At 49.9% G+C, this 27,433-nt stretch overlaps 1 protein-coding gene across 1 annotated transcript in view; it reads left to right on the top strand.

The window, feature by feature from the left end:
- Window positions 1-25,728, top strand: part of FAM174B (family with sequence similarity 174 member B) — a gene marked incomplete at its 5' end in the record, with an annotated part of 35,475 nt that extends 9,747 nt beyond the window's left edge. Inside the window, 2 exons of the mRNA XM_040493406.1 lie at window positions 12,666-12,797; window positions 23,948-25,728. Of these exons, the coding sequence (XP_040349340.1) occupies window positions 12,666-12,797; window positions 23,948-23,951 (136 nt within the window). The remainder of the gene's footprint in view (window positions 1-12,665; window positions 12,798-23,947) is intronic.
- Between the last annotated feature and the right edge of the window lie 1,705 nt (window positions 25,729-27,433).

Raw genomic sequence — 27,433 nt, 5'->3', positions numbered from 1 at the left:
GTCAGTGTGGAGCCTGATTGGAACTCTCTTTCCCTCTCTCTCTGCCCCTACCCTACTTGCACACACACACACACACTTTCTCTCAAATAAATAAACTTAAAAAAAAAAAAAAAAAGAAGATGCTGTGTAGGTGACACTTGCTCACAGAAATTCCATCCCACACATCTGGACATCTGGGCTGAGCTTCTGTGAGAAGTGACTGCCCCTGAAGTGACGTGCGGGTGGCAAGGAGTGACATTCCCACGCCTCCCCTACCACATGGCAGGGACAAGTGGGTGCTGAAAGGGTCACTCATGACATGTGTCCCAAAGCACAGTGACTTCACAGTTTCCAGGCTGTAGTTGGGTCCGCTGGGTTCATCAAAAGAGTTCCTCTCCGTCATCTCGCCACTGCCCTTGAAACCCATGGAGCCGCCCCTGGAGGCTGCCTGCGTCGCGTTTATGCCTCGCCTCCCTCACCTGGTACCTCATATAAAAACAAGGCGGACCCAGGGGCACCTGGGTGGCTCAGTCGGCTAACAAACTGACTTCGGCTCAGGTCATGATCTCACGGATCATGGGTTCGAGCCCCGTGTCGGGCTCTGTACTGACAGCTCCGAGCCTGGAGCCTGCTTCATATTCTGTGTCTCCCTCTCTCTCTCTTCCTCCCCTGCTCATTCCCTGTCTCTCTCTGTCTCTCAAAAATAAATAAACGTTAAAAAAAATTGAAAAAAACAAGGCGGACCCAACCCTTTGCAAACACACCTGGCAGCTGGAGGAACGGGTCTTGCTTGGTGCGTTGGCTGTTGCCCTACCGCACGTGACTCCTCCAACTGGTTAAAGCCGGTGGTGTGCTTATTTTTTGTCTTGGAATAATGAAAGTTGGAGACAGTCCCCAGGGAGCGACAGACAAACAAGTGTGGAGAGCAGACAGAGGCCAGAAGCTGTGGTGTTATGAAGAAAAGCCCTAAGGCTTGTGATCAAGCTCTTTGGGGTCCTGTGGCCCGTTTTGTATGATCCGTGTTTATATGAACTGTACGCACCCCCGGGGCACAACGCACATCGTGTGCCGGATGTAGGCATTGGGCTCCGTCAGAAATGACACCACTTCCGTGAACCCCAAGGGGATGGTGCCCAAGAGGGAGGGACGCAGCTAGGTTGTGTGAATAACAACTGAACTGCTGGGGAGCAGGTATGAGGAAGGCCTTGGTTGAACATGCTAGTCATTCCATCTTTCTGGGCTCATGATTTTTTCGTTGAGTTGTTGAGTATCACTCCTGCTTGGCATCCATGACCATGGCCAGGAGCTAGAGGTTGCAAACTGATGGTCTGCAGGTACGTTTTTTGTTTTGTTTTATTTTGTTTTGTTTTGATCTGCGCTGTGTTTTTGACAACTGAGATGGTTGAGGACACTTACAAATTGGAAGTCTTCATGTGAGAATCGAGGTCTGCTTTTCTCGACAGACGAGAATCCCTGGAAACATAGGGCCTCTGTTCCAGGTGACAGTCACAGGTAGGCGCTGGGTCGCAGCCATCGCTCTCGGCCGGGGCTGTGAACACCTTGCGTCTCTGAGCCAAAGAGCATTGGTCGCCGTTTGTCATCCCGTTCTGATGTTCGTGTCGCACCAGGCCTGCTTCACTGGTTTCCTGTGCCTGCGGGGCTCTGTGGCATTTGCGTTTTTGACGCGGTGCTTTGAGTCACTGCACTTGACCGGGAGCCGGGTGCCGGAGCCGAGGAGCCCTGGCATGGTGGGGAGGGTGCAGCCCAAGGACAGAGAAAGGCGTGGAGGTGCTTGCTTCTGGGTGCATCTGGAAGGCTCTCGAACACCAGTGTTCAGGAGGGCCTGACTGGAGCCATGGTAGAGCTGGGCCGCTGGAGACCTTGAAGCTCACACTGTGGTGGAGGAAAAGCTTTGTCTCATGGACCTGACCATCAGTCCCCAGGTGCCCCCCCAGAGCTTAGCGTGATGAGGTTCCTGTTGGAGCTTAGCGTGTTTACCTCCTTCAGTGGCTTGTTTCAACTGCTTTAAAAGGAAGGTTTTGGGTGGGGCGCAGGGGCCGAGCCCCAGGAAGGAGGGTTGTACTTGGGAATTGTATCCTGGCCACCGGCCTTGGTGAGCAGTGGCGCTGGCCTTGCCTCCTGAGCTGGGGGCTAATCCTAGCCCTATTCTCCAGGGACAGCACTGTTGTTCCCTCCTGCAGGGAAGCTTGAAGGTGGGTTTTGGAATTGGGTTCTTTCTTCAGATTTACTTAGTTTTCTTTTTTTTTTTTTAATTTTTTAAAAATGTTTTTATTTATTTTTGAGAGAGAGAGAGAGCACGTGTACGTGCGTGAGCGGGGGAGGGGCAGAGAGAGAGGGAGACGCAGAATCCGAAGCAGGTTCCAGGCTCTGAGCTGTCAGCACAGAGCCCGACGTGGGGCTTGAACTCGTGAACTGCAAGATCAAGACCTGAGCCAAAGTTGGAGGCTTAATCACCTGAGCTACCCAGGCGCCTTAGTTTTCTTTATTTTAATAAAAAAAAAATATTTATTTATTTATGTATGTATTTATTTATTTATTTTGAGAGAGAGAGAAGGGGAGAGGGGCAGAGAGAATCTTCCTGATGCAGGACTTGATCCCATGACCCTGGAATCATGACCTGAACCGAAATCAAGAGTCAGATGCTCAACTGACTGAGCCACCTGGGCACCCCGAGGTTACTTAGTTTTCTAGGGAAGCCTCACTAGTTATGTCTTACGCTCTGAGGTTGGAGGTGCAGGGTCAAGGTCAGAGGGAAAAATGGGAAAAGCCCCTGACCCCAGAGCAGAAGCCCCACCAGGCATTAAGGCTGTGTGGCATCTCAGCCAGCTCCCAGCAGCTTCTTGGTTCTGTCCCCCACCCCATTTCGTTCTTATTTTCTTTATTAAGTTTTTTTGTTTTTAAATATTTTATTTTTATTGAGGGAGAGAGGGCTCAGGTGGGCGAGGGTGGAGAGAGAGAGAGAATCCTACGATGGCGGGGGATGGGGAGTAGAGAGAGAGGGAGAGAGGGAGGGAGAGGGAGAGAGAAGTGGAATTCACCCAAAGTGGGGCTTGAGCTCACCTGAGGCGGGACTCGTGCTCACTCCATGTGGGACTTGAAACCATGAACCGTGAGATCATGACCTGAGCCAAAGTCGGATGCTCAACAGCTGAGCCACCCAGGGGCCCCTGTTAATTTTTCTAAATGTCAGAGGTGACATGCTCTTTGTGACAAGTAGTGTGGTTTCTGCAGCAAGCTGGTCCTCGAGCTACAGACCTACTTTAATGGGCTTAAAAATGAAATCAGCCAGGGTGCAGGAAAGGTTCGGTTGCTGGGTTTGGCTCCTAAAGTCCCCAGATGAGGGGAGGCAACATGAGGCCTCTGGGCGGAGCAGAGGGGCCCCTGGGCCAGCTCCAAGGGGAGAGCAGGCCTGATGCATTTAAAGTATTTTTTTAATTACTGACTTTGAATTTTACTTCCTCGTTTGTTCCTTTTAAAAATAGATCGTATGTTCACATGGTTCAAAATTCCTGAGGAGCCAAAGAATATATTGTGAATAATGTCCTTCTTACCTCTTGTCCCCTCAGCCACCACGCTTTCTTCTCTGCTTGCCATCAATTTCCTGTGTCTCTTTCCTGGGAGGTTTTAAAAGTAGAGAAATGAGTGTAATGTATGTACAGACACATGTAAATAAATACATATCTTTCCCTATTTTTAAAAAATGTTTATTTATTTTTTGAGAGAGAGAGGGTGTGTGTGTGTGTGTGGTGGGGGAGGGACAGAGAGAGAGAGGGAGAGAGAGAATCCCAAGCGGGCTCCATGCTGTCAGCTCAGAGCCTGATGTGGGGCTCAAACCCACAATCTGTGAGATCAAGACCTGAGCTGAAATCAGCAGTCAGATGCTTAACTGACTGACCCACCCAGGCACCCCATGTTTACGTTAAAAAAATTTTTTTTAAATGTTTGTTTATTTTTGAGAGAGACAGAGAGTGTGCGAACCAGGGAGGGGCAGAGAGAGGGAGACACAGAATCTGAAGCAGGCTCCAGGCTCTTAGCTGTCAGCACAGAGCCAGACGTGGGGCTTGAACTCATGAACCGCAAGATTATAACCTGAGCTGAAGTCAGACTCTTAACCAACTGAGCCACCCAGGCGCCCCTGTCTTTCCCTGTCGTTAGTAACAGCTTTATAAGATAATTCTCATATTCCACAATTCACCCATTTAAATTGTCCAATTCATGGTTTTTAGTGCATGCACAGACTTGCGCACCATTACCCCAATCAATTTAGAAGATTTTCATCACCCCAGAAAGAAACTCTGAGCCCATTAGCAGAACCCCCATCTCCCTCCCAACCCCCAGGCTTAGGTAAACCCTATTTAGGATCAGGTTCCCTTCAAACTCCTCTTTTCCAGAATTTTCCTAGCTATTCTTGTTATCCATTTTTTCCCCCTTCTCTGAGCTTTGGGACTAACTCATCTAGATCCCCCAACAAAAATCTGTCCGTATTTTATTGGATTTCGTTAAACTTGTAGATTAATATGAGAGGCATGACACTGGCGTGGACCCTTTGTCGTCGGAAGCACGGCGCGCCCTCCCTTTGCTGGCACGGTCCTCCGTCGGTTGTTTCTCGGTGGTGGAGGAGGCAGGGGGCGACCACAAGAATTTGCAATTGCATTCTTGCTGTCTGACATTGTGGGGATCCCCGGTGTCCCCAGTGCGTCTCCTGCTCTCTGTTGGAGTGTGAAGAGCCTGGGTTCTGGAATGTGGTAGACGTAGCTCTGAGCCCCACTCACGGGGCAGGTCGCTCAGTGCCTCCTGGCTTTTGTTTCCTTGACTCCATGATGGCCGGAGGCTCCACTAGGAGTACGCAGGTGATGTCTGGCACTGAGTGTTGCCCCATTGTGGTGGCTGCTATTACTGTCACCCCAGCGGAACAGTGATGCAAGAGGGCCACATGTGGTTCAGAGTCACATGCGGATGGTGCCCCACAGCGGGGGCAGTGTCTGCGAGTGGAGATCACAGAAATCTGAGGCAGCAGGAAACCTGACCTCTGTGGGGTGTCCTGGGAAGGCCTCGTGGGGGAAACGGGCGTGCTGTGGCCCATGGAGTGGGTGAGGCGGGAGGCACCATGAGGCTCCATCACCAGAACCCCAACTGAGCCTGGCCAGCGGTACCAATGGACATGAGATTAAGATTCAGGGGCGCCTGCGTGGCTCAGTCAGTTAAGCATCTGACTTCGGCTCCGGTCATGATCTCTCCGTTCATGAGTTCGAGCCCCGCCTCGGGCTCTGTGCTGACGGCCCGGAGCCTGGAGCCTGCTGCGGATTCTGTGTCTCCCTCTCTCTCTGCCCCTCTCCTGCTTGCACTCTGTTTCTCTCTGTCTCCCAAAAATAAATAAACATTAAAGTTTAAATTTTTTTTTTAAAGATTCAGGGGAGTGAGTCATCCGGAGGCACATAACAGAGGAATTGGGGAGCCGAGGTCCAAACCCCATCTCTGGATGTGCAGTCTATGGATCTGACTGCTGCACCCCCAGCTGGATTTCTCATAACAAACTAACCCTTAAGGGTTGGTTTAATTTTGTTCCTCCTCGCGGGGAAGGGCAGGGACGGAAGGCCCCCCTCCACGTTGGCCCGCTGAGCCCCGATGCTCTGCTCCCCGGCCTCTGTGTTTGCATAAGCGGAACAGCCCCCCCTCACTGGGAAACCCGCTTCTGGGCAGCTGCTGACAGGGCCTCTGCGTAAACAAATCCTCTGGCTTTAGGATTACATTTCAGAGTAAAAGAATCTTGAACTTCTCCTCTGCCTTGTTAGAAATGTGTGTTTTGGCTCCTGTGGAAGGATCCTTTGTCTCTTAGAACTTCTCTGGTCTTGCCTCTTCCTGTGAAACACAATGTGAACATTTACTTAAAGCCACCGCTTGCCATCTCTTCGTTGAGGCCATCTGGTTCAAAGGGACCTTGTTCCACGGGCGCCTGGGTGGCTTAGTCAGTTAAGTGTCGAACTCCTGATTTCAGCTCAGGTCATGATCTCATGGTTCCAAGCCTCGGGTCGGGCTCTGCACTGACAGCACGGAGCCTGCTTGGGATTTTCTCTCCCCCGCTCTCTCTGCCCCTCCTCCAAGCACTCTGTCTCTCTCTCTCTCTTTCTCTCTCAAAAAATGGATAAATAAAAAAATAAAGGGACCTCATTCACTGAAGAGAAATGGTGTCAACGGGGCCATGCTGTAGAGCACAGGCCAGCTACATCTTTTCCCTTCTTTGATTCTCGAATCTTCTTTAGCTGGAAGCTGTATGCCTGACAGTTTTGGCAGGCTCCTCCCCTGCCTGCCCCCCCACCCCCGCCCCTGTGTATCACTGTGGAAACAGGCCTGTGTATAGAATTGCTGGGTTATGAACTCAGATCTGACTCTGCACCTGGGCTCTAGAACCAGGTGTCTAGAACTTTCTTCCTCAGGTTGGTGACCGAGATGAGGGCTGTGCCCACAAGCTGATGCACTGTCCCCTGGAGAGACTCAGGGGACTTCAGAGTCTTTGTGGCCATGTGGCCTTGGCCTTTTTCGCAGGCCAGTGTGCTTATAAAACATCCCTGTGGGAAGGAGTCACCAGGATGTTTGTGTTTTTGGAAAACCTGTTCCCTGGTGGCTCTAAGCAGAAATGTTTAGGATTTTGTCACTGAGGCACTTTGTATGTATGGGTTCTTTCTTTCTAGAGCAGGGATGAGTCCTGGGGTTTTGAAGGGTTAGAAGAAATGAAATTGTATGTACATGTGGAAGTTTTACCGTTAGCAGGTAGGAAAATCCCAAGATGGTTTGTATTGTTACAGCGATGGTTTCACTTCATGCTGTGCCTGCCTTCCTTCCGTCAGGATCCTGTGACTGTTTGGATTCTCCATGTGGTGTGTGACAGAAACCTCAGCCCAGGCTGGCTTTGGTAGCTGTCAAGGAGGGCTGGCTTTATTTTATTTATTTATTCATTTATTTTTAATTTTTTTAATGTTTATTTTTGAGAGAGAGATGGAGAGAGAGAGAGAGAGAGAGAGAGAGAGCACGCGCGTGCAAGTGGGGGAGGGCCAGAGAGAGAGGGAGACACAGAATCCGAAGCAGGCTCCAGGCTCTGAGCTCTCAGCACAGAGCCCGACGTGGGCTTGAACTCATGAATGGTGAGATTGTTACTTGAGCTGAAGTTAGACGCTCAACCGACTGACCCACCCAGGCGCCCCAAGGAGGGCTGGCTTTATAGTAGATTTGGAACTTGATCTCTCTCCCTCCCAATCTGCCTTCTGCCATATGGGCTTTATTTTCCATTTCTTTTTTTTCTTTTTAAGTTTATTTGTTTATTTTGAGAGAGAGACAGAAAAAGAGCATGAGTGGGGGAGGGGCGCAGAGACAGAGAGAGAGAGAGAGAGAGAGAGAGAGAGAGAGAGAGAGAATCCCAAGCAGGCTCCACACTCTAAGTACAGATCCGGACGTGGGGCTTGACCCCTGAATTGTGAGATCATGACCTGAGCCAAACTCTGACGCTTAACCAACTGAGCTGCCCAGGCACCCCTTTACTTTCCATTTCCAGAAGGTGGCAAGATGGCTTGCTTCATTTGGGTCTCAAGACCAGTGGATGGAGCATTTACTGCCCCTGGTCCAGCCTTCCTAGCAAAAGGCCATTGGCTCTGATTGGTCCCCAGTCCCGCCCCTCTTGCCGTGGCCTGGGGATTGCAACACACTGATTGGCTCGGGCTTCAGTCCCACAGCTACTCCTGGAACTGGGAGTGTGGTAGGTGACCAGGTCCCCTCAACCGCGGGGACTACGTGGGAAGGGGACTCACCCAGGCCCCTGAAGATGTAGACTCCGAAAGGAGGGAGGAAATGGAAACTGGCCTGCTTTGAACCGACTCACATCCTGAGGGTCCACGATTTAGAGCGAGTTCATTAGGAGTGTGTGCAGATCAATTTGGAGTAGGAATGTGCGAGCTCTGTTAAGTGGCAGGTTCTAGAAGGGCAGAGAGTTTCTTGGTGTTAACGTGGAGTGGGGGTGGAGTCTGGTGGGGGTGCAGAGTGGGCTTGCGTTTGAGAGTGAGCAGGAAGTATCTGGAGACAGCTGGCGCCTTGCCTCCTGGCAGGCACGGGTGGTTCAAGGTGACCGCCAGGGAGCTTTGTTCTGGGGCAGCCTTTGGCCTTGGCCGTGGGAACATCAACCTCTCTGAGCCCTCTTTTCCTCAGTTGTGAGGCAGGCAGCGGCACCTTATAGAGTGCTTGATGAGCTGTGACACGTGATCGTATGTGTAAACGACTTAGCCCAGCAAGAGCTCACCTGTCGTGGACTGGTATTAATTAGAAAAGACAGGTTAGAGTGTCCACACTCAGAGAAGACAGAGCAGGACTGGGTGAAGTTATTCGGGCTGGAGAACTATCCGTTTTCTGTTTTCTCCCGTTCTCCCTCCCTGAAGCAGGATGACACTGTTCTCCAGCCCCAGGACCCTTGGAGTCTGCGGGAAATGCTCACTGACTGGTCACGCATTTCTCTGCTTCTGACTTGGGCACTGCTAGGAAAGGAGGGGTTCGCCTCCTCTGGTGACAAATATGTGGGGAGCCTCCCATCCCGCCCCACCTGAATGCATGCGTAGCTTGTGCATTGACTGTGACCGCCCCCCTCCACCGAAGGCACTTGTCCCTGGAGGCCTCTGTCCATGCGTCTGGGTCTCTTCAACCTCTCACTGGGTCCCAGTTTCCCTGTTAACACATCCAGCCACGGAACAGTGACATCGCTCCTTGTTTGTGATGTTTCTGTGTCTCAGAGAGCTGATCATTTGAAATGTAATTTCTTCAGCTCATTACGTCAGAACTGGCATTTAAAGCATGCACAAGGGCCCTTGTTAGTGGCCTCTTGTCCCTAGTCAGGGTCCTCCTAGTGAAACAGGACCAAGAGGGTCAATGGATGGATGGATGGATCGATCTATCTTTCTAAGAGCCATGGAACATATATCAATATGTAACACCTGAATTATATTATTAAAACGTTAATCTCTTGTATATAATCAGTCAATAGATTTATATATATATGTATATATACATGTATACATATACATATATATATATATTTTTTTTTTTTTTAAGTAATTGGCTTACAAGATTAAGGAGGCTGACAAGTTCCAAGATTTGCAAGGAGAACGTGCAATCTAGAAACCCAAGAGCTTGCAGTGGTGTAAGTTCCCATCCCAAGGCTGGCAGGCCTGAAACCCAAGAAAAGCTAGCTTTTCAGCTTAATTGTCAACATAGGGAAGAAACAAACAAAAAACAATGTCCCAGCTCAAAGGCAGTCAGGCAGGGAGGTCAGTCTTTATGTTCTGGTCAGACCTTCAGCTGATTGGATGAGGCCCACCACACCGAGGAGAGCAGTCTGTTACTTAGTCTGTCAATTCAGATGTTAATCTTATCCAGAAATACCCTCACAGAAACACCCAGAAGTAATGTTTGATGAAATGCCTGAACGCCTTGTGGCAGTTGACATACAGAATTAATTTAACATATAGAATTAACCATTACACCTTTGGTGTAATCTTGGGGTTTAAAATTATTTGCTGAGGTCACATGGTTGGAATGGGTGGCATTAAACCAAGTAGGCCGTGACATTCTAGAAGCTGGTGGTGTTTTCCAGTTTCTCCCCTGGGTAACTGTTCAAGGGTCTTACTTTAAACTAGCTAAGTTAATTTTCTCATGACGAGACTCTATAAAGCATCGGGAAGAAGGGAGGTGATTTTAGGGGTGATAGGGATCCACTCCCATGAAGCAGAGCTAAAGTCAGAGCCTCCAGAACCTTCTTCCAGAGTCAGCAGTCAGTCCTGCTCCAGGGCCGATGACTAAATTAGGTTTCAAGTTCCGAGTGTACAACGAGGTTTTCAGATCAGATTTCGCGTTTTCTAGGCTTCCTTGTACCCGAAAAAGAGCTACAAACAGCACTGTGATTCCTCAGCCCGAAACCATCAGGCTGTCAGTCTCTTTGGGCAAAAACCTTTGCAAAGCCAGGCTTTGCAGAGAGCTCTGAACAGCTGTGAGCCGTCTGGGTGGAGATGTGGGGCTGTTTTCCTGACAAAGGTGTGGTGTGAGGGTCTGCGTAGATGGGGATGTTGACCCGTCTTCAGGGCTTGGGGATGGGTGGTTCCTTGTGCCTTTGTCTTGGGTGGCTTGTGGCATCTGGAGCTGTTTCTAATCTCCCCTGTCCAGTATCGGAGATGGAGTTGGTCAAGGATTATGAGTCAGCTAGGGCAGAAGGCAGAGACTTACTTTACTCCTTTGGGGGGAGGTGGATAGAAAAGAAGTCTGTTGAGGGTTGAGAATGTAGGACTAGTGGTGTTTACAAGGTTAGTGTTTATACTCTTGCATAAAGCCTCCTTCTAAAATGCCATTGTCCAGGACCACTGGGGAGGTGACTGGCTGTGCCCCTCTTACCCCCCAAGCTTGGTACTGGTACCATGCCTCACCTCACGTTTGAAATACAAGCAATCACAGCCATGCCTCTGTGTGTGTGTGTGTCTGTCCAGGTAGGGCAGATAGCTTTATGGCAGGGTGTGGTGATCACCAGACTTTTTATTTTTAATGTTTCATATCTTTTTGAGAGAAGGCAAATGGAGGGGCAGAGAGAGAGGGGGTGGGGACAGAGGATTCGAAGTGGGCTCTGTGCTGACAGGCTGACAGCAGTGAGCCCGATGTGGGACTCAAACTCATGAACCGCGAGATCATGACCTGAGCCAAAGTCGGATGCTTAACTGACTGAGCCACCCAGGTGCCCCAATCATCAGAATTTATAGCTGGTTTCTCCCTGTCTCTCGAAGTCTCTCCCTGAAAAACCACAAGGAGCAGGTACTAGAGGTTGTATAGGGTGCTTTATGCCGAAGATACAGGTATACATACAGATAAATATCTACTTTTTCAACCTTTTTTTTTTTTTTAATTTATTTTTGGGACAGAGAGAGACAGAGCATGAACGGGGGAGGGGCAGAGAGAGAGGGAGATACAGAATCGGAAACAGGCTCCAGGCTCCGAGCCATCAGCCCAGAGCCTGACGCGGGGCTCGAACTCGCGGACCGCGAGATTGTGACCTGGCTGAAGTCGGACGCTCAACCGACTGCGCCACCCAGGCGCCCCAAATATCTACTTTTTCTACGTAAGTGACACTTTCATGTTTTTGGTAAATCATACCAGGTAAGACAAGAACAATTTGCTGTTGCTAAGACATTATGAGAAACCTGACAGTTGGGACGCCTGGGGGGGTTCAGTCAGTTAAGCATCTGACTTCGGCTCAGGTCATGATCTCATGGTTCGTGGGTTCGAGCCTCGCATCTTGCTCTGTGCTGACCGCTGACAGCCTGGAGCCTGCTTCGGATTCTGTGTCTCCCTCTCTCTCTATTGCCCCTCCCCTGCTCGTGCTCTGTCTCTCTCAGTAATAAAGAAATAAACTTAAAAAATGATATATAAAAAAGAAACCTTAAAATGAATTTCTTATTTCATCATTTTACAAACGGAGCAAAGAATTTCTGCATGTGGGGAACAAAGAGGTCTTGCGTGTATCCTGGATGTGGTCACCACCTGGGAAGAGCTGACAGTCTGCAGGAGGAATGTGCAGACTGTACGATTCTTCAGTGCCCCATTTATGATTATTTGCAGGGAGGAGGTTGTCTGGCTTCTCATAGACAGTATCAAATGTAGTCAAAACGGAGAGACACCGTAGAATACAAGGCATTTGGGAAAATAGTCAAGATAGTGGAGAAATAAATGCAAAGAGCATCAGTAGTCATGATAATAGTATTATTCCCAGTGGCATTATAAACTTTCAGCCCTGCCCTGATAAATGTAGCATCCTTCGTGCAGAGTGACTAACGCCAGAGACCGAAGGACGTGTCTTAGCACTTTCCCGGTGGCTCGCGGTGGCCCTTTACCATCCCAGAGGTAAAAGCTTCGTGTTATAACTCACTGTCCCCATAAATCCTCATGCTGGAAATGATATTGACTTGTTTTTTTTATAAGCCCTTGTCATCTGAGAGAGGCTATAGCACTTCTGTTTGTTTATTATTTTTACTAACAGTAATTTTTGCTGAGAGCCTCCTGTGTGTAGGCTCCTTGAATTCACCATCTCATTTAATTCTCTCTTGCCTGTGAGGGGCAAATACTGTCTGTATCCTATTTTATTTAGGAGGAAACTGAGGCTTAGGGAGATTAACCGACTTGCCTGAGATCACACAGGTGGAGAGTGCCTGAGCCTTGACCCAGATCCCACCTGGTTGGCCTGTCGGTGCCACCTGTGACATCTATGCTTGGGGAGGTGGGGGGAGGGGGCAAGGGGACAGATGTGTTACGCCCATGCACACCCAGGGCTGGATCCTGTCTTCATTGAACATTTTCATCTTTGGCTCATCGCAGATTTTCTTTGCATTAATTTTGCCCTTTTAAAAATACTGCATTGGGGTACTATTTATTTGCTCACTGGGCTTTTCAGTGCTCAGGGCAGGCATGATCATCTCCACTTTGCAGGTGAGGACCAAGAGGATTGGCGAGGTCCAGAATCTGTAAGAGTTCCCATGGCCGAAAGGGAGGGAGCTGGGACGTCTGCCAGGGCTGCCCGGAGCAAGCGGGAGGGGGCAACGTCACTTACCTCTGGGCATCATAGAGTTCTCAGGAACGTGCCTCCCTTCCTCCAGGTCGGGAAAGAGGTTGAAGAAGACCCGCAAGTATGACATCATCACTACTCCAGCCGAGCGAGTGGAAATGGCCCCGCTGAACGAAGAAGATGATGAGGATGAGGACTCCACGGTATTTGACATCAAATACAGGTACGGGGGTTGGGGGGGGGCAGCAGCTTGCTTCCTCCTCGGGCCCTCGGGTGTTGGGGTGGTGGGACGGTTCACCTTGGAAAACAACGCAAAGCCAGGTGTGGCGTCCATGTGTCCTTGTTCTTTGGTTATGTGTTTGACCTTGGGGCGTTCTGCTTATGGGGGGGAACCGCTTTGATCCCTTCCTAGAACGCACAGCACCCAGAAAGCTGGCAGAGAAATGGTTATTCCCACTTTCCCCAAATGCGAACGCTGGAGGAATCAGCTTTGCGTGAAGAAAAGGGGGACTGAATGTCAGACGACGAGCTTGTCGCGCACTGCCTGCGGGGACCTGGTTCCGGCAGCTGCCTGTGCCACAGACTGCCCACAAATGGGCACTTCTCTTTCAGCCACTCTAAAACCGATGGCTGAGAGCGTGGAGTGGGGCGAGGGTTACTCCTTGGCTGGAATTTACCGATGAGAAAGGGAGCCTGTAGGAAAGTCAGAATGACTCTGTGACTTCAGGATTGTAGTTTGCGTTTGGATTCTTTGGGAGCGTGCTCTTTGGATGTATGAGATTCTCAATGTAAGGACGGGGGTGAGCGCAGATTAGAGATGAGGGCTCAAAGCCTCAGAGAAGAGGAAGTTGTTTGCTTAAGTTTCCAGTTATTGCCGACAAAGGGGAACTACAGGTCCAGGCTGGACCCAATCCTGAGTTTTCCCTGGACAGCTCTCCAGAGAAACAGAACCAATAGGATATGTATCTACATAAAGAAAGATTTATTATAAAGGTCCAAGTCTGAAGGTCTGAGAACCAGGAGAGCCAGGGATGTAAGTCCTATTCCAAGTGACGGAGGAGACCAGTGGCCCAGCTTGAAAACAGTCAGCAGGGAGAGTGAATTCCCTCTTACCGGCCTTTTGTTCTATTCCGGCCTCCAACTGATTGGACGAGGCCCACCCACATCAGACAAGGCAATCTACTTCATTTGGTCTACTGATAAAATTGTTAATCTCTAGAAACGCCCTCACAGACACACTCAGAATGTTTTACCAAATGTCAGGGCACCTTGTGACTCTTGTCAAGTTGACATGTCAGGTTAACCAGCACATGCAGCGTTTCCATTCCTGAGAAGGCCAGTCTTCCACAACCTCTCCTGACTTGTTCTTGGTCAGCACAGCTGTTCTTGGCCCTTCTTTATAAATCAGTTGTCAGATTCAACAGAAGCATGTTTGGGATTTTGACTCCATGCATCAGTTTAGGGAGAAATCAGCCCCTTTGTGAGAATCCTTCCAGTCCATGGATATGGGATGACTTTCCATTTACTTAGGTATTTAAAAAAAAATGTCTTTCAGTACTTTCAAAAATGTCTCCATAAATGTTTTATAAGTTTCTGTTACGTATATTGCCAGGTGTTTTACAAATATATGTATGTATTTTTAACTTAAAAAAATGCTAGTTTCTTGGGGGTGCTTGGGTGGCTCAGCCGGTTTCTTAACTTTGGCTCTGACTTTGGCTCAGGTCACGATATCATGGTTTGTGAGTTTGACCCCTGCATCGGGCTGTCTGCCGTCAGCATGGATCCTGCTTCAGATCCTGTCTCCCCCTTTCTTTCTGCCCCTCCCCCACTCAGGCTCACATTTCCCACCCCCCCCAAATAAATAAACATTAAAAAAAATCACACCTACATTTTATTAAGAATACACAAACATTAAAGCATGGATTGATTATAGTAGATAGCAGAGCAAAACCATTAGCTATAATTTGCATGTTAGGTAAATAGTAGCCCTTTGAGTAGAATGGGAACAATCAGTGATGTTCATCCATACTATCACATAATATACACGTAAGAAAGTTCGTGGTCGTACTGGTTTTATTGCTTAGCCATTTCATCTGTCTCATGTTCAATGCACAGAAATAAAACATAACGTGAAGAAAACTGTGTCCTCGTTATTAGTCACAATGAAGAGGGTTTGCTGTGTCCTGCAGGCCTGGAAGTATTATACAGTAGGGAGCCCTTGTGGGCTTACGGGGCTCAATGTACTGTTTTGATGCTGAGACACTTAAATAGAATCTCATCCATACTTCATGACTGAACTAGCTGTGGAAGCCTTGCATCTCACTAAATAGGAAAAGACCCTAACAAAGAAATACATCAATCAATCTGTCCAGATAGTCTATCTTTAGGCTTGTACTTTAGTGTAAGGTAGGAAAAGGGGCCCTTTCTTTCTTTTATTTTTTTTTAACATTTTTTTAAATGTTTATTTTGAGAGAGAGAGAGAAGGAGAGGGTGAGCGGGGGAGGGGCAGAGAGAGAAGGAGAGACAGAGAATCCCAAGCAGGCTCTGCATTCTTAAGCGCAGAGCCCAGTGTGGGGCTCGAACCCATGAACTGTGACATCATGACCTGAACTGAAACCAAGAGTAGGATGCTTAACCACTGAGCCACCCAGGCATCCCCAAAGGGGCCCTTTCCTGAGCACATGGACACAAGTATTATTGTGGCTTAAAGACTGCTGGATTGGTATTGTGTCTGGTTTCATGAAAAGAAGTATTGAAACCACTGTCAGATTAAGAAAATTCCACGGCTCATCTTAGTACTTCAAACAATGGAGCAAGTGCCTCTTCTAGGCTGACCGTACGCGCTGAATTGACATTGGTACTTTGTTAGCAATTTCCAGGTACACCATAAGGCAGTGTTAGCCACAGCTATCCCCAGTACGTATTATCTCTTAACTGGATGCTTGCACCTTTTGACCATCTTCACCCGAGTCCCCCAACCCCAACCCTCCACCTCTGCTAACTACAAATCTGGTCTCTTTTTCTTATGAGTATGGTGTGTTTTTTTGAGATTCTACATACGAGTAAGATCATGTTGTATTCGTCTTTCGCTGTCTGGCATATTTCACTTAGCATAATGCCCTCAAGGTCCATCCATGTTGTTGCAAATGGCAGGATTTCCTTCTTTTTTATGCTGAATAATATTCCATTACATATATATATATCCACTACATTTTCTTTATCTTTTCGTCTGTCGATGGACACTTAGGTTGTTTCCATGTCTCGGCTGTCATAAATAATGCTGCAGTAAACATAGGAAGGCAGGTATGTCTTCGGCATAGTGATTTTGTTTCTAAAAGCAGATGATTAAATTGAACCCCCTGGTAGGTGTTAGGTAACAGATAATAAATTTTTTTTAATGTTTATTTTTGAGAGAAAGAGCACGTGTGAGCAGGGGAGAGGGGCAGAGAGAGAGACACACACAGAACTTGAAGCAGACTCCAGGCTCCAAGCTGTGTGCACAGAGCCCGACGCGAGGTTCAAACTCAAGAACTATGAGATCATGACCTGAGCCGAAGTCGGATGCTCAACCGACTGAGCCACCCGGGAGCCTCACGTTTGCTTTTACGAAAGTCTGAGTATGCTGCCTGGTTTGTTTCAAGGGCAAGAACAGGTAAAAAAACTGGGTCTGAGGGGTGCCTGGATGGCTCAGTCGGTTGAGCATCCGACTTTGGCTCAGGTCATGATCTCCTTGTTCCTGAGTTCAAGCCCCATGTTGGGCTCTGTGCTGACAGCTTGGAGCCTGGAGCCTGCTTCGGATTCTGGGTCTCCCTCTCTCTCTCTGCCCCTCCCCAGCTTGTGCTCGCTCTCTCTCTCTCTCTCTCTCTCAGAAATAAACAAACCTAAAAAAAAAAAAAAAAAGAAACAGGGTCTCAGAGCATATGCTCTGGAGTAGGTCATTGGCCACTTTCATAGTGGGTGGCTCCAGCTCCACATGACACAGCAGTACTTGGGGCCCCTCAACACGTGGTGACTTTTTAAAAAGATATTTCTTTATTTATTTTGAGACAGAGAGCATGAGCAGGGGAGGGGCAGAGAGAGAGAGAGGGAGAGAGAGAATCCCAAGCACAGACCCCACTCGGGGCTTGGTCTCCTGAACTGTGAGATCACGACCTGAGCCAAAATCAAGAGTCAGACGCTTAACGGACTGAGCCACCCAGGCGCCTCTGCCTCTAAATCATTGTTAAATAGAAGCGATAGACATTCTGCCTTATTCTTGGCCTTAAAGTGTGTGCTTTCCATGCTGGCCACTAAGAGTGGTGGTGGCCGTAGGGTTTCGTAGAATTTCTTTCCTGCAAAGGTTCCCTCTGTCCCTAGTTTGCTAACGTCAAATTTTATTTTAATGCCTTTTCTAGCTCTGTTGAGAGGGTCGGTCATACTGTTTATTAACCTTCCATCTGTTAAGGTGGTGAAATTGTGTTAGATTTTTCTGATATTAAACCAACTTTGCGTCTGTGCAACAAAAGGAGCGTGATTGTCATTGTGTTATCCTGTCATGCACGTCGCTGCCTCTATTTTGATGATAGTTATTTAGGGCTTTCTTTGGTTGTCTGAGTGACCAAGATTGCTTTGTCCTTTTCCTACTTTGTGATATCTTTGTCAGGCTTTGGTAAATGTTTTACCACTAAGACACGTTTTCCTTATAAAGCAAGGTAGGGTAGGTTCCTTATTTGCCGTGTCTCTGGAACAGTTTGTATCAGATTAGAATTATTTGTTTCCTAAATGTTTAGTAGAACATGCTGAAACTCACCGGATCCTGATGTTTTCTGTGTGCAAAGAGTAAAAAAAAAAAAAAAAAAAAAAACAAGAAAAAACTATTGATGTTCAGTCCTTTGAACAGTGATAGGACTACATAGTCTTTGTTTCCTCTTGGGTTAGTTTTGATATGGGTCGTATTTCTGGGATTTTTTCCACTTCATCCAAGTTTTCAAATTATTGTCCCAACGTTGCTCACAGCATTCTCTTACTATCTTTTTAATCTTTGAATCGTGTAGACATGGTCCCCTTTTCATTCTTTTCTTTCTTTCTTTTTTTTGTGTTTTTCAGCCCAACATGGGGCTTGAACACATGACCCTGAGATCAAGATCTTAGCTGAGATCAAGAGTCAGACATGCAACCCACTGAGCCACCCCAGCGCCCCAGTGTTTATTCTGTAACAATCTACTTTAGCTGCCTCCCACAGGCTTTCCTCATCACCAGGCACCATCCTCCTGTCTGTGGAACTTCAAGCAGCTCCTGGTTGTGTTGTTTGCGGTTGAAATGGTACCAGGATGTGAGCGAACTTGGAGCTGGGTCACCAGACACAAGACTGCTCTAGCCCTCAGGCCCAGAGATGACCGACCGTTTAGGAAGACTGAGAGTGACAGCTTTCCTTATTACAGATGTCATGCATGCTATAGACATTACGGAGAAGAGAAAGGAAAAATCAGATTGCTGTAATCTCACTACTTAACGGTAACCACTAGAGTGTGTGTGAGTACATATCTGTGAATTTTCTTTTTTTGTAGAAGTAGGACCATGTTACACGTGCTGCTTTGGAACAGTTTTCCACCTGGACGGAATGTTACAAACAACTTTATAGGTCAATAAGTTTGAAAGAACACGAATTTTAAGACCAGTTTTATGTTCGGGTTAGTGTTTTTTGAGAACTTCTCTGTCTGCCCCTGATAATCTCTTCACAGGTACTTGTCTTTCCTCTTTAGACCGAGCTCAGTGAAATATTGGGGTTCCCTCTGGGAAACAGACTGCATTTAAATCGATGCAGCTGAATTATGACCTTGGGTTATTTTATGAGTGACTGCAAAGAGGAAAATCGTGTTTTCGGTGCCCAGGGCAGTGAGGCAGTAACTTGGTCCATACTGTTACACGGGCTGCTCTTTGATGACATTTTGGGACGCAGAGCCTGGCCACATCAGCCAGGCAGGAAATGGAGAGAAGGTGGCCAGGGCTTCCTGACTTCTGTGCGTAGCCCTCTTTTTAGGCTCCTGGGCAACTGGGATGTTCAAGTCCATGAGATAAGACCTCCAACGTTTAGGGCCAGATGGGGCGGGGGCGTGGAGGGAAACAAAGTCTCTGGAAATGTGTTCCCCATTCTGTCCTTAAAAAGGCTAATTAGAAGAAATAAATGACGGCTAACCGGAGTCCAGAGAACCCTGGGGTTTTGGAATGGTTCCATGTTTCCAAAGGCGTTTGAACCCCGGCTGTGTGTGCTTTGAGCTTGGTTGGCCTGGCGTGCGGCTGTGGCTGATGTTCTGGGTCTTCGTGCATCCCCACTTTCCTACAGGAGACCCCTGTGACACCCGTTGGGCGTGTCCCCCGGTGGCGAGGCAGGTGCCACCCTTCCTCCCGGTTGTCTGTAGGTGGTAGTGGCGGCTGTGACACGTGGGGTGCAAAGGTGGGTGCTGGGAGCTGGGGAGACCCACTGCTCCTCCCGCCCAAGCTTGCATGCTACGTCCCTCTGCTTCTTAGGTTTGGAAAAGATGTGGCCTGTGGGAATCCAGGCATGCACTCTACAAGTGCCCGCCTCCCACCCTCTTGTGAATAGAGCTTCCTGTGGGAATCTCATTAGAAAGCCATGAGCTTTCCGCTGGGATGCCAGGCGCTGTGCCTGGCATCTTGTCTTTGGAACAAAGGGCATTAGGTGGCTGTTTGCAGCAAGAGGCCCCTGGAGGCAAGGCTGGGAGCAGGAGAAAGCAGATTGACTTACTTGTGCTAGACTGAGCCTGGGGCTCAGAGTCCTGGGCACCTTATGGAAGTTGCTAAGCACAGAGTAGTGACTTAAAAAAAATGTTTTTTTTTTTTAATGTTTACTTATTTTTGAGAGAGAGAGAGAGAGTTGGGGAAGGGCAGAGAGAGGGAGGGAGACAGAATCTGAAGCAGGCCCCAGGCTCCTAGCTGTCAGCACAGAGCCCGATGCGGGGCTTAAACTCATGGACCGTAAGATCATGGCCTGAGCTGAAGTCAGATGCTTAATGGACTGAACCACCCAGGTGCCCCAGAGCAGTGACTTCTTGAAGGTTGGGCTCAAATGGCCCTTCTGTTCCCTGCTTCCTCGTCTTCTGGAACGAAGGTTCTAGAGTGAGGAACGAAGCTGTTAGGAGCATCAACATGTGGGCAGCTGTGGGGGCAATGGGGTATGGTGAGCTTCTGAGGCCGGGAAGGAATCAGCGACCCACAGGTTCCCCTGAGGATGCCAGAGTAACTTACCTGGACCTCAGACAGCAGCAGGGGGTCATCCCCCTACCTGCTTGGACGATGCTCTGCCAGCCCTCTTCTGTACAGGCTGAGCTTCTGTCTGAAAGACGGGCATGTCAGGGGACGTTTCTGTTTCTTTGAAGAGCAGTATTGGCCATCTGGGGGCAGTCCTCTGCTAAGGTATCATGCACCGTAAAACTATTTGAGTTTTAGGTCTCTGAGCAGAGAACCTATACCAACAGGAATTTGCGTGGCGATGAAAATTTACCACTAAGTGAATGTGACTTGTCTCCTGCCTACACACATGTGCACACACACACACACACACACACACACACACCAGAGCTTATAGGGCTACAGAAGAATCAAGTGAAAAGAACAAAGGAAAAAACACGAAACAACCAAAACCTAGCACAAATAATCTTAGTGATGCTTTTGCAAAAGCTGGCCACGTTGTTTGGTTGCTCCTTACTGTGGTTGGTGTCCCGGATGAAAGTGGGAGCACGGTTGACATGCAGTGGTGGTCCTCGCCTCACCTCCCTGAGGTGTCCTGGACCGCTGTGCGGAGAGGTCGGCTGCTAGGTGCTCACAGGTACAGAGATGCAACACCCTGTGTGTTGAGGGTTCTTCTTTTTTAAAATGTTATTTATTCTTGAGGGGGGGGGGGCAGTGAGAGAGGGAGACACAGAGTCCGAAGCAGGCTCCAGGCCCTGAGCTGTCAGCACGGAGCCCCCATGCAGGACTCGAACCCACAAACCCTGAGATCATGACCTGAGCCGGAAGTCGGATGCTTCACTGGCTGAGCCACCCAGGCGCCCCGAGGGCTTTTTTCTGCTGACAGACAAAGCACGGGACACAGACAGGTTGGGACACGCTCTTCTCCTTCTCCGGGATGGTTATAACCCAGTGTCGTTGCACAGGATGCTTGGAGGTTTGAAAGGAATAAGCATGGGGTATGGAGCCCAAATGTGTCTTCACTTCTCAGGGAGCTGCCAGGGAGGGCGGGGGGCTCAGCTCTGAGACTCTCTCGGGTTTCTCTTCTTGATGAAGCAGGAGTGTTGTTAGCAGTTTGGCTGTTCTGGGGGAGAGAAAGAGGCTGAGAGAGTCCTTCTAGAAATCTCTGCGCATCCCCCACCTCTGTGTGTCCGGCTCACGAGCCTGCTAATTCCATTCACTGTGAGTGAGGTTGGGTGAACCTGGCCTGTGCCCCGGGAGCTTGTGCTGAGCCCGGGGCAGGGGTTGGGGAGGGACAGCCAGAAGCCTGGGAACCGCTGGGAGGAAAGAACGGGGTGCTGTGGACAGCCAGGAGGGTTACCTCGCCGGGGCAGGAAGCTCTTTCCAGAGGAGGTGAAGCTCATGGTGGGTTTGAAAGGAAGCACCCCAAGGCGGACTGAGGGGCGGGGAGGAGTGAGGGGGAGAGTCGACAGCATGTGTGATGTGTGTGGGTTTGAGCGAGTGGAGGGAGAGCCGGGGGAGCTGCAGCCGTGAGCTTGTCCCCCACCCCACGGGGCCCTCTGGGGGAGAACCCCAAATCTGCATGGCCTTGGGGAGGCAGGGAGATGAAACAGCCCTAGTGTCCATGTCCACGGTCCCCTGGAGCTTCCTGAGTCACAGCGTCACCGGAGAGTCTGAAGCCTACCCCACGGCCCAGACTTGTGATGGGGCTCGCCTCCTTCTGGAGAGCTGGTGACCCCCCTGAGGGCGATCGCAGGCACCCAGGGTGACTGCTCCCCTCTGGAGGTGTGTGTAAACTCTTGTTTCCTTTCCCCCGTCCCACTGTGCTGTGGAGGAGCTGAGTAGTTGTGCAGAGCGTGGTGATTCATGGGGGGCCCCCTGCGCCCGCCCCGTCCCACTCCGTCCTTTGAGCACATTTATTCTATAAGCACAGGGGTGTTCGCGGCTGCCCGGGGGCGTGGGCACAGACAGGGGCCTGGCGGACGACCCTGGGTGTGGTCTCGCGGCATCCCTGAGATGTCCCGGGATCAGAAGGTGAGTCTCCGGCCTGTGTGCCCTACGTGAAGTCCGTGCCTCTGTGACTCCTCATGCTCTGCTCCTCCCAGATTCAGCAGGCCAGGGCCCAAGTCTGCTCCCCTTCCTAGGCACGGCCGCTTCGGTGGAGCCATTGGGAATCCAGTCCCTTCACTCGGGTCCCTTTCTTGGTCTTTGGAAGCTTTGAAAGCTCGGTCCCCAGTCCCTCGGCCCCCCTACATTGAACCCGCGGTGGATGTAGCCTGACTCTTGTGGGAGGGGGGCAGCCCTGGTGGGTGTCTTTACATCTGAGGTCCTCAGTCTGCATCTGCAGAGTGGGGTGAGCATCTGGGCTCCGTGGATGTCAGTTGGGGGAGATTAGCCCCCACTCCCCAGCCCAAGGGAGGAGGGCGCATGTGGATGCTGGAAAAAAGCCACCCTGCACAGATTGGACACGGCTGTGGCAACTTGTCTTTTCCGCCCACCAGTCTGCTGCGTAGGGTATCCTAGTGGCCAATATGAGTGTATCTTTGTGTTTTTTCTTTTTTTAAAAGTGTATTTTTTATTTAAGAGAGACAGTGGGGGTGAGGTAGAGAGAGAGAGGAGAGGGAGAATCCCAAGCAGGCTCTGTGCTGTCAGTACAGAGCCCAGTGTGGGGCTCAAAGTCGTGAACTGTGAGATCACAACCTGAGCTGAAATCAAGACTCAGATGCTTAACCGACTTAGCCACCCAGGAGCCCCTGGTTTTTTCTTTTTTCTTGAAAGTTTTTGTTAAATAATTTCAAGCCTAAAAAAAGTTGCAACAACAAAAATAGTATACTTTTTTAAAACATTTTTTTGTTAATGTTTATTTTGGAGAGAGAGACAGAACTCAAGTGGGGGAGGGGCAGAGAGCAAGGGAGACAGAGAATCTGAAGCAGGCTCCAGGCTCTGAGCTGTCAGCCCAGAGCCCAATGCGGGACTTGAAGTCTCTGTGAGATCATGACCTGAGCCGAAGTCAGATGCTCAACCGACTGAGCCACCCAGGTGCTCCCCAAAATAGTATACTCTTTACCCAAATTTTCCTGGTATAATGTTTCACCTCAGTCACCTTATGATGGCTCTGTGTGTGTGTACATACAGATTTTTTTTTTTTTCCTGAACCATTTGAGGGTAAGTTACATATATCATGTTCCTTTCTGGCAAATACTTAAGTGTGTATTTCCTAAAAATAGGATGTTTGTTATCTTTTAGAAAATAGTTACCTGATGATGATGATAATATTTATATTTGGGGTCATGTAACATTATGAAAAGAAATTCATTATTTTGTAAATTCTCCTAAATCCCCACTATTTTTACATGTATGATTTTTTGATGCCCATGATCAAACATGAGCAGAGGACATTGGTGGCTCTGACCTCACAGATTTTCCCTCCTCTCCTGAGTCTCTTTGGATGATGTCTTGAGTGGATTTAGTTTCCAGGCTTTCTTTCACTCCTGGTATTGTGGTTGGTGCCAGGGGTTTAAAGATGAGTGAGCTCAGACATGGGTCTTGCCTACAAGGAGCCCCCAGCCTAAGCAAGAGCCAGACGTGAATCAGATAATTGCATAAACCAGGGATTTGCAAACTATGGCCCATGGGCTAAATATGGCTGTCTGCCTGGTTTTGGCACAGCTCGTGAGCCAAGAATGATTTTTACTGGTTGAAAAAGAATTAAAAGAAGGCTACCATTTCATGACCTGTAAAAATTTGCAAATAAAATCTCAGTGTCCACAAATAAAGTTTTATTGGAACACAGCCCTGCTCAAGCATGTTCCTATTATCCACAGTGGCTTTTGTTCCACAGGGGTGGAGTTGAGTAGTTGCCACAGAGAATGTAGGGCCCACAAAGTTGAAAATGTTTACTGTCTGGATTTCGACAGAAAAATTTTGTGGAGCCCTGGAGTAAACACCAGTAGCACTGCTAGGAAGGAGAAGTACAAGGAGAGAAGCAGCTCTGTACTAGGGGGTCTGCATGGGGAGCTAGGATCCTGAGCGAGGAGCTGAAGGGACAGAAGGAGTTACCTTCCACATAGCATGTTCAAAGGTCCTGTGGTTGGGTGAGTGTGGCCTATGGGATGGAGACTGTGAGGGTCAGAATGGATGCAGGGTTCTGCCGAGGGCATTGACTGGTTCTTCTTTTTCTTTTAGGTAAAATCTATATCCAGCATGTTGGCATCCTGTGGAACGTTGGTCAGCTGCAGCCTGGGATGTGAAGGATCTGGAAGCTGTCTTGTCTGAGATGTTGAAACCAAAACAAACACTATGAAACTCTGGCACAGTTGTGTGTGTCGCACATCAGCTCAGAATATCACTGCAGGAGAGTCGCCTCTACTACCCTCTGGATGCCCCTTTAAAATGTCACCCTGTCTTCCTCAAGAAGGTTTTTGCCTTGCTACGGGGCAAGGGATAGAAACATTTTGACTTAAAAAAAGTAACTTTAAGGCAACTGTTCACAAAAGTAAAGAGATCAGAAGTTAACAGGAACCTAAAAAAAAAAAAAAAAAAAAAAAAAAGCCTAGAGGATATTCAGCTTCTAACTTCTGATATTCTGCTCTCCTGGATCTACGACATTCTAGACGTCTGACCCTTCAGTGGTCTTTTGGGCTTGGCCAAGTTCTGGCCTTTGGTGACAGCTATGTGAAAGTTCAAAGTTGAAATGTTTAGAGCCAGCCAGCCCTAGCAGAAATATACTGGTGTTTGTGGCTCCTTTCCTCTCCTTTTTCAAAAAAAGGGTCCAGCAGAATTAGACATAGCTAGTTCACAAAGAATTTTGTGTATCAGGGAAAAACCTATATGTATGTGTGTGTATGCGTACATGTGTGTGCACACGCGTGTGCACATGTGAAATAACTTCTCCCTTTCTGGGAGGAAAAGACAGCACGAGGCAGCCTTTGGTTAGTAACATCCTCCGTGTGTTTCTCTGCCCTGTTCTACGCTGTTGGGGCTTGGAAATGTAATTTTAGAAAATCACCGTGGTGATTCAGAGGGATGGGGATTTGGTTGCCTGAAAAAGGCACAGTGTCGGGGACCACGTTTGAAGTTGTTCTAGGCCAGGCTGGACCGGACACCCACCGGGACCCAGGAGGTGACAGCAGGAAGGCCCCTCCTGAAGGTGTGGATCAGGGGTTTTGGGGGGGGCTGGCTCGTTTCAGAGCTGTGTGCCCAGACATGTGCTGGCTTCCGGAAACAGGGCCTTGGGCTGACCTCTCCGGTGGATGGAGACCTCCCGTCTTGCTCTTTTCCCGAGGTTGAGATTAGCCGCTTGAGCAGTGCCTTTGGGGCTCTGGGATTCTGTTCTCTCTGGAGAGGGGTTTTGCGTTTTCTATCCCCTCTCTTCTGGCATTCTGCAGGGTTCGTGCACTTGGCCTGCTTATGGCCTGCACCACCGCTGTGGGTGAAAACTCTGTAGCCGTTTCTGACTCGCCTGTTCTCAGGTTATTCAGTTTCCGGAGAAGGGCTGTCAGTGCTGCCGGGTCCAAGGGTTCCCCAGGCCCTGGCTGTCGGGACGGTGCGATGGCCTCTGCAGGAGAGAGGGGGGTGTCTGGGGAGCCTGCTGGGGCAAGGGCGTGGTGCAGAGCCTGCCTGTACAACCAGCTGTGCCTCTGTTCCCTCTTTCGCACGTCCTTTGTTGACTTTCCTCCTGCTCTTCTCCGCCCTGTTTGTCCCTGGGGCGGGCCTGCTTTACCTCTCCCCCCGCAGGGTACTCGAGGGCCAGAGCGGTGACTCAGTGGGACCGGCGCCTAGCAGCTGTGTGCCCTCTGAACCTTGGGACTGGAACCCTGTGCGGGGAAGCCGGATCCTTCCGCCTTACACAGAAACCCTCGCGCCGCCTTCCGGGTGCCTTTCACCGGGCCTGGCAGGCGTGGCCGCCAGGAATGACCTTCCAAATTCCAGAGCTGCAGCGCTGCAGGCTCTTAAATAAAAAGAAATTAAAAAAACCAAACAAACGGAAAAACGACCCTTTTGGCATGACCCATGCATGCGTCGGTTTGTTGCGTTGGATGTTTTCTAAGCCGGAGGCCAGCGAGGTGCCTTCTGGTTCTGGTGATCAGGGGCGCGGGCACAAGGCCTGGAGGAGGGCAGAGGCGGGGGGCTAAGGGGGAGGCACCTGGTCCTGGTGGTTTAGGGAAAAGCTGAGAGCGGGAATGGTGCTGGGGGAGAGGCGGGCGTGCGGTGTTTGTGCACATACGTGTAGGCACATCTGGTCATTTCCTGGGAGCTGCCGTGGGGATTTTGGAGAATCTTGGGGGTGTCTCCAGGGAAGAGAGTGTCAGAACGTGCTGGCTTGTTATTGCCTCCTACCTACCTGGCTTGGAGGGGCAGGAACGGGCCAAGTCCAGGCTGGGTCCGCCTGCCCGAGTGAGCGCCGGGAAGGAAAGCTGGCTATTTGCTTCCGTCCTCACGTGGTGTCCTTAGACGTTCTGGAGAAGCTGGGGGGGGGGGGGGGGGTGGTCTGCCCTGCTCTTCACGTCTCTTGCAGCTGCAGTCGTCCGGGGCGGTTCTTTCTCCCAGCAGGGCTGCAGGGAAGGTGCGGTGGCGGAGGGTCTCCTGTGGGGTAGGGTCCTATGGGCACCCACGGAGGGGCCGGGCTGGGGGTGCGGAGAGGAGGCGTGTTCCAGAGTCGGCAGGAGGCCCCCAGGGTTGGCCGACACCTCACCTAACCTTCTATTTTGGGGGATTCAGTTGGGGATCAACCCCCGCAGTGCGCCCCCTTCTACACAAAACCTGCCCTTCCCGGTGTGCCGTCGGTACCTACAGAAAGCATGAAGGGAAAGGAGACTCATAATTATCAACCCCTTCCCTCTACCGCCCATGTGTGCTGTCCTGAACGTAGTCATTATATGGCTGTTCTCACGTTGTGGCCGGGGCGGGGGTGGGGGGGTGTGCGGGAAAGTTTGGGGTGTTGTTGCAAAATGACGTGTTGTGAGGAATTGGCACATCGTCCCTGAAAGTCTTGTCTCCCCTCCCTGCCCTGTTCAGTGGGATTCCTGTGTTTGGATACCATTTAAGTGCGATCAGGGGGAGAGGATCCAGAAGAGCAAGATCCGAGGGAATAGGGTGTGCCCATGCCCCAGACCTGCCGGTGAGACTGTGGCAACCATGTCAGCAGAGTGGACATTGGTGGTGTCATTTCCTGAAGAGGGAAGGGGAGGGGAGGAGAGAAGGGGAGGGAAAGGAGTTGGAGAAAAGGGGAGGGCAGGGCAGGGGAGGGGACTCCACACCGGACAGTCCTCCCTGATAGAGTCGCCTGCAGCCACTTCCCCCCTGCACACCTCTTCCCAGGGCCCCGGAACCGTGAATTTGCAGGACCCAGTATTCCGTACATTTCTCCCCACTAACAGTTCCCTGGGTCTTCTGAGGGCTCGGAGTTAGGTCTTGTCTTAGGCAATTAGGTGGTTTCATCCTGTGAAACCACCAGGGCCAGGGGTGAGTGAGCTCTGGGGCCTGGGGAGGTGTCTGCTGCAGCCCCCCCCCCTTCACCCAGTGCAGACAAAGGGTCTCCCCCAAGAAGCCCCCCAGATGGCTCCTGCTGAGAAATGTGGGGGCCAGGGCTGACCTTGGGCCTGGTGGTGCTGGCATCTTGAAACGTTCTTGTGATTTTATGAGTGAATTCAAGAGCACTTGATGTGGACT

The sequence above is a fragment of the Herpailurus yagouaroundi genome, unplaced genomic scaffold (assembly GCF_014898765.1).
Source record: "Herpailurus yagouaroundi ecotype Mexico unplaced genomic scaffold, PumYag 185, whole genome shotgun sequence".
Classification (NCBI taxonomy): domain Eukaryota; kingdom Metazoa; phylum Chordata; class Mammalia; order Carnivora; family Felidae; genus Herpailurus; species Herpailurus yagouaroundi.
Note: the sequence above shows the minus strand (reverse complement) of the source record. Positions and strands in the feature narration are given on the sequence as shown.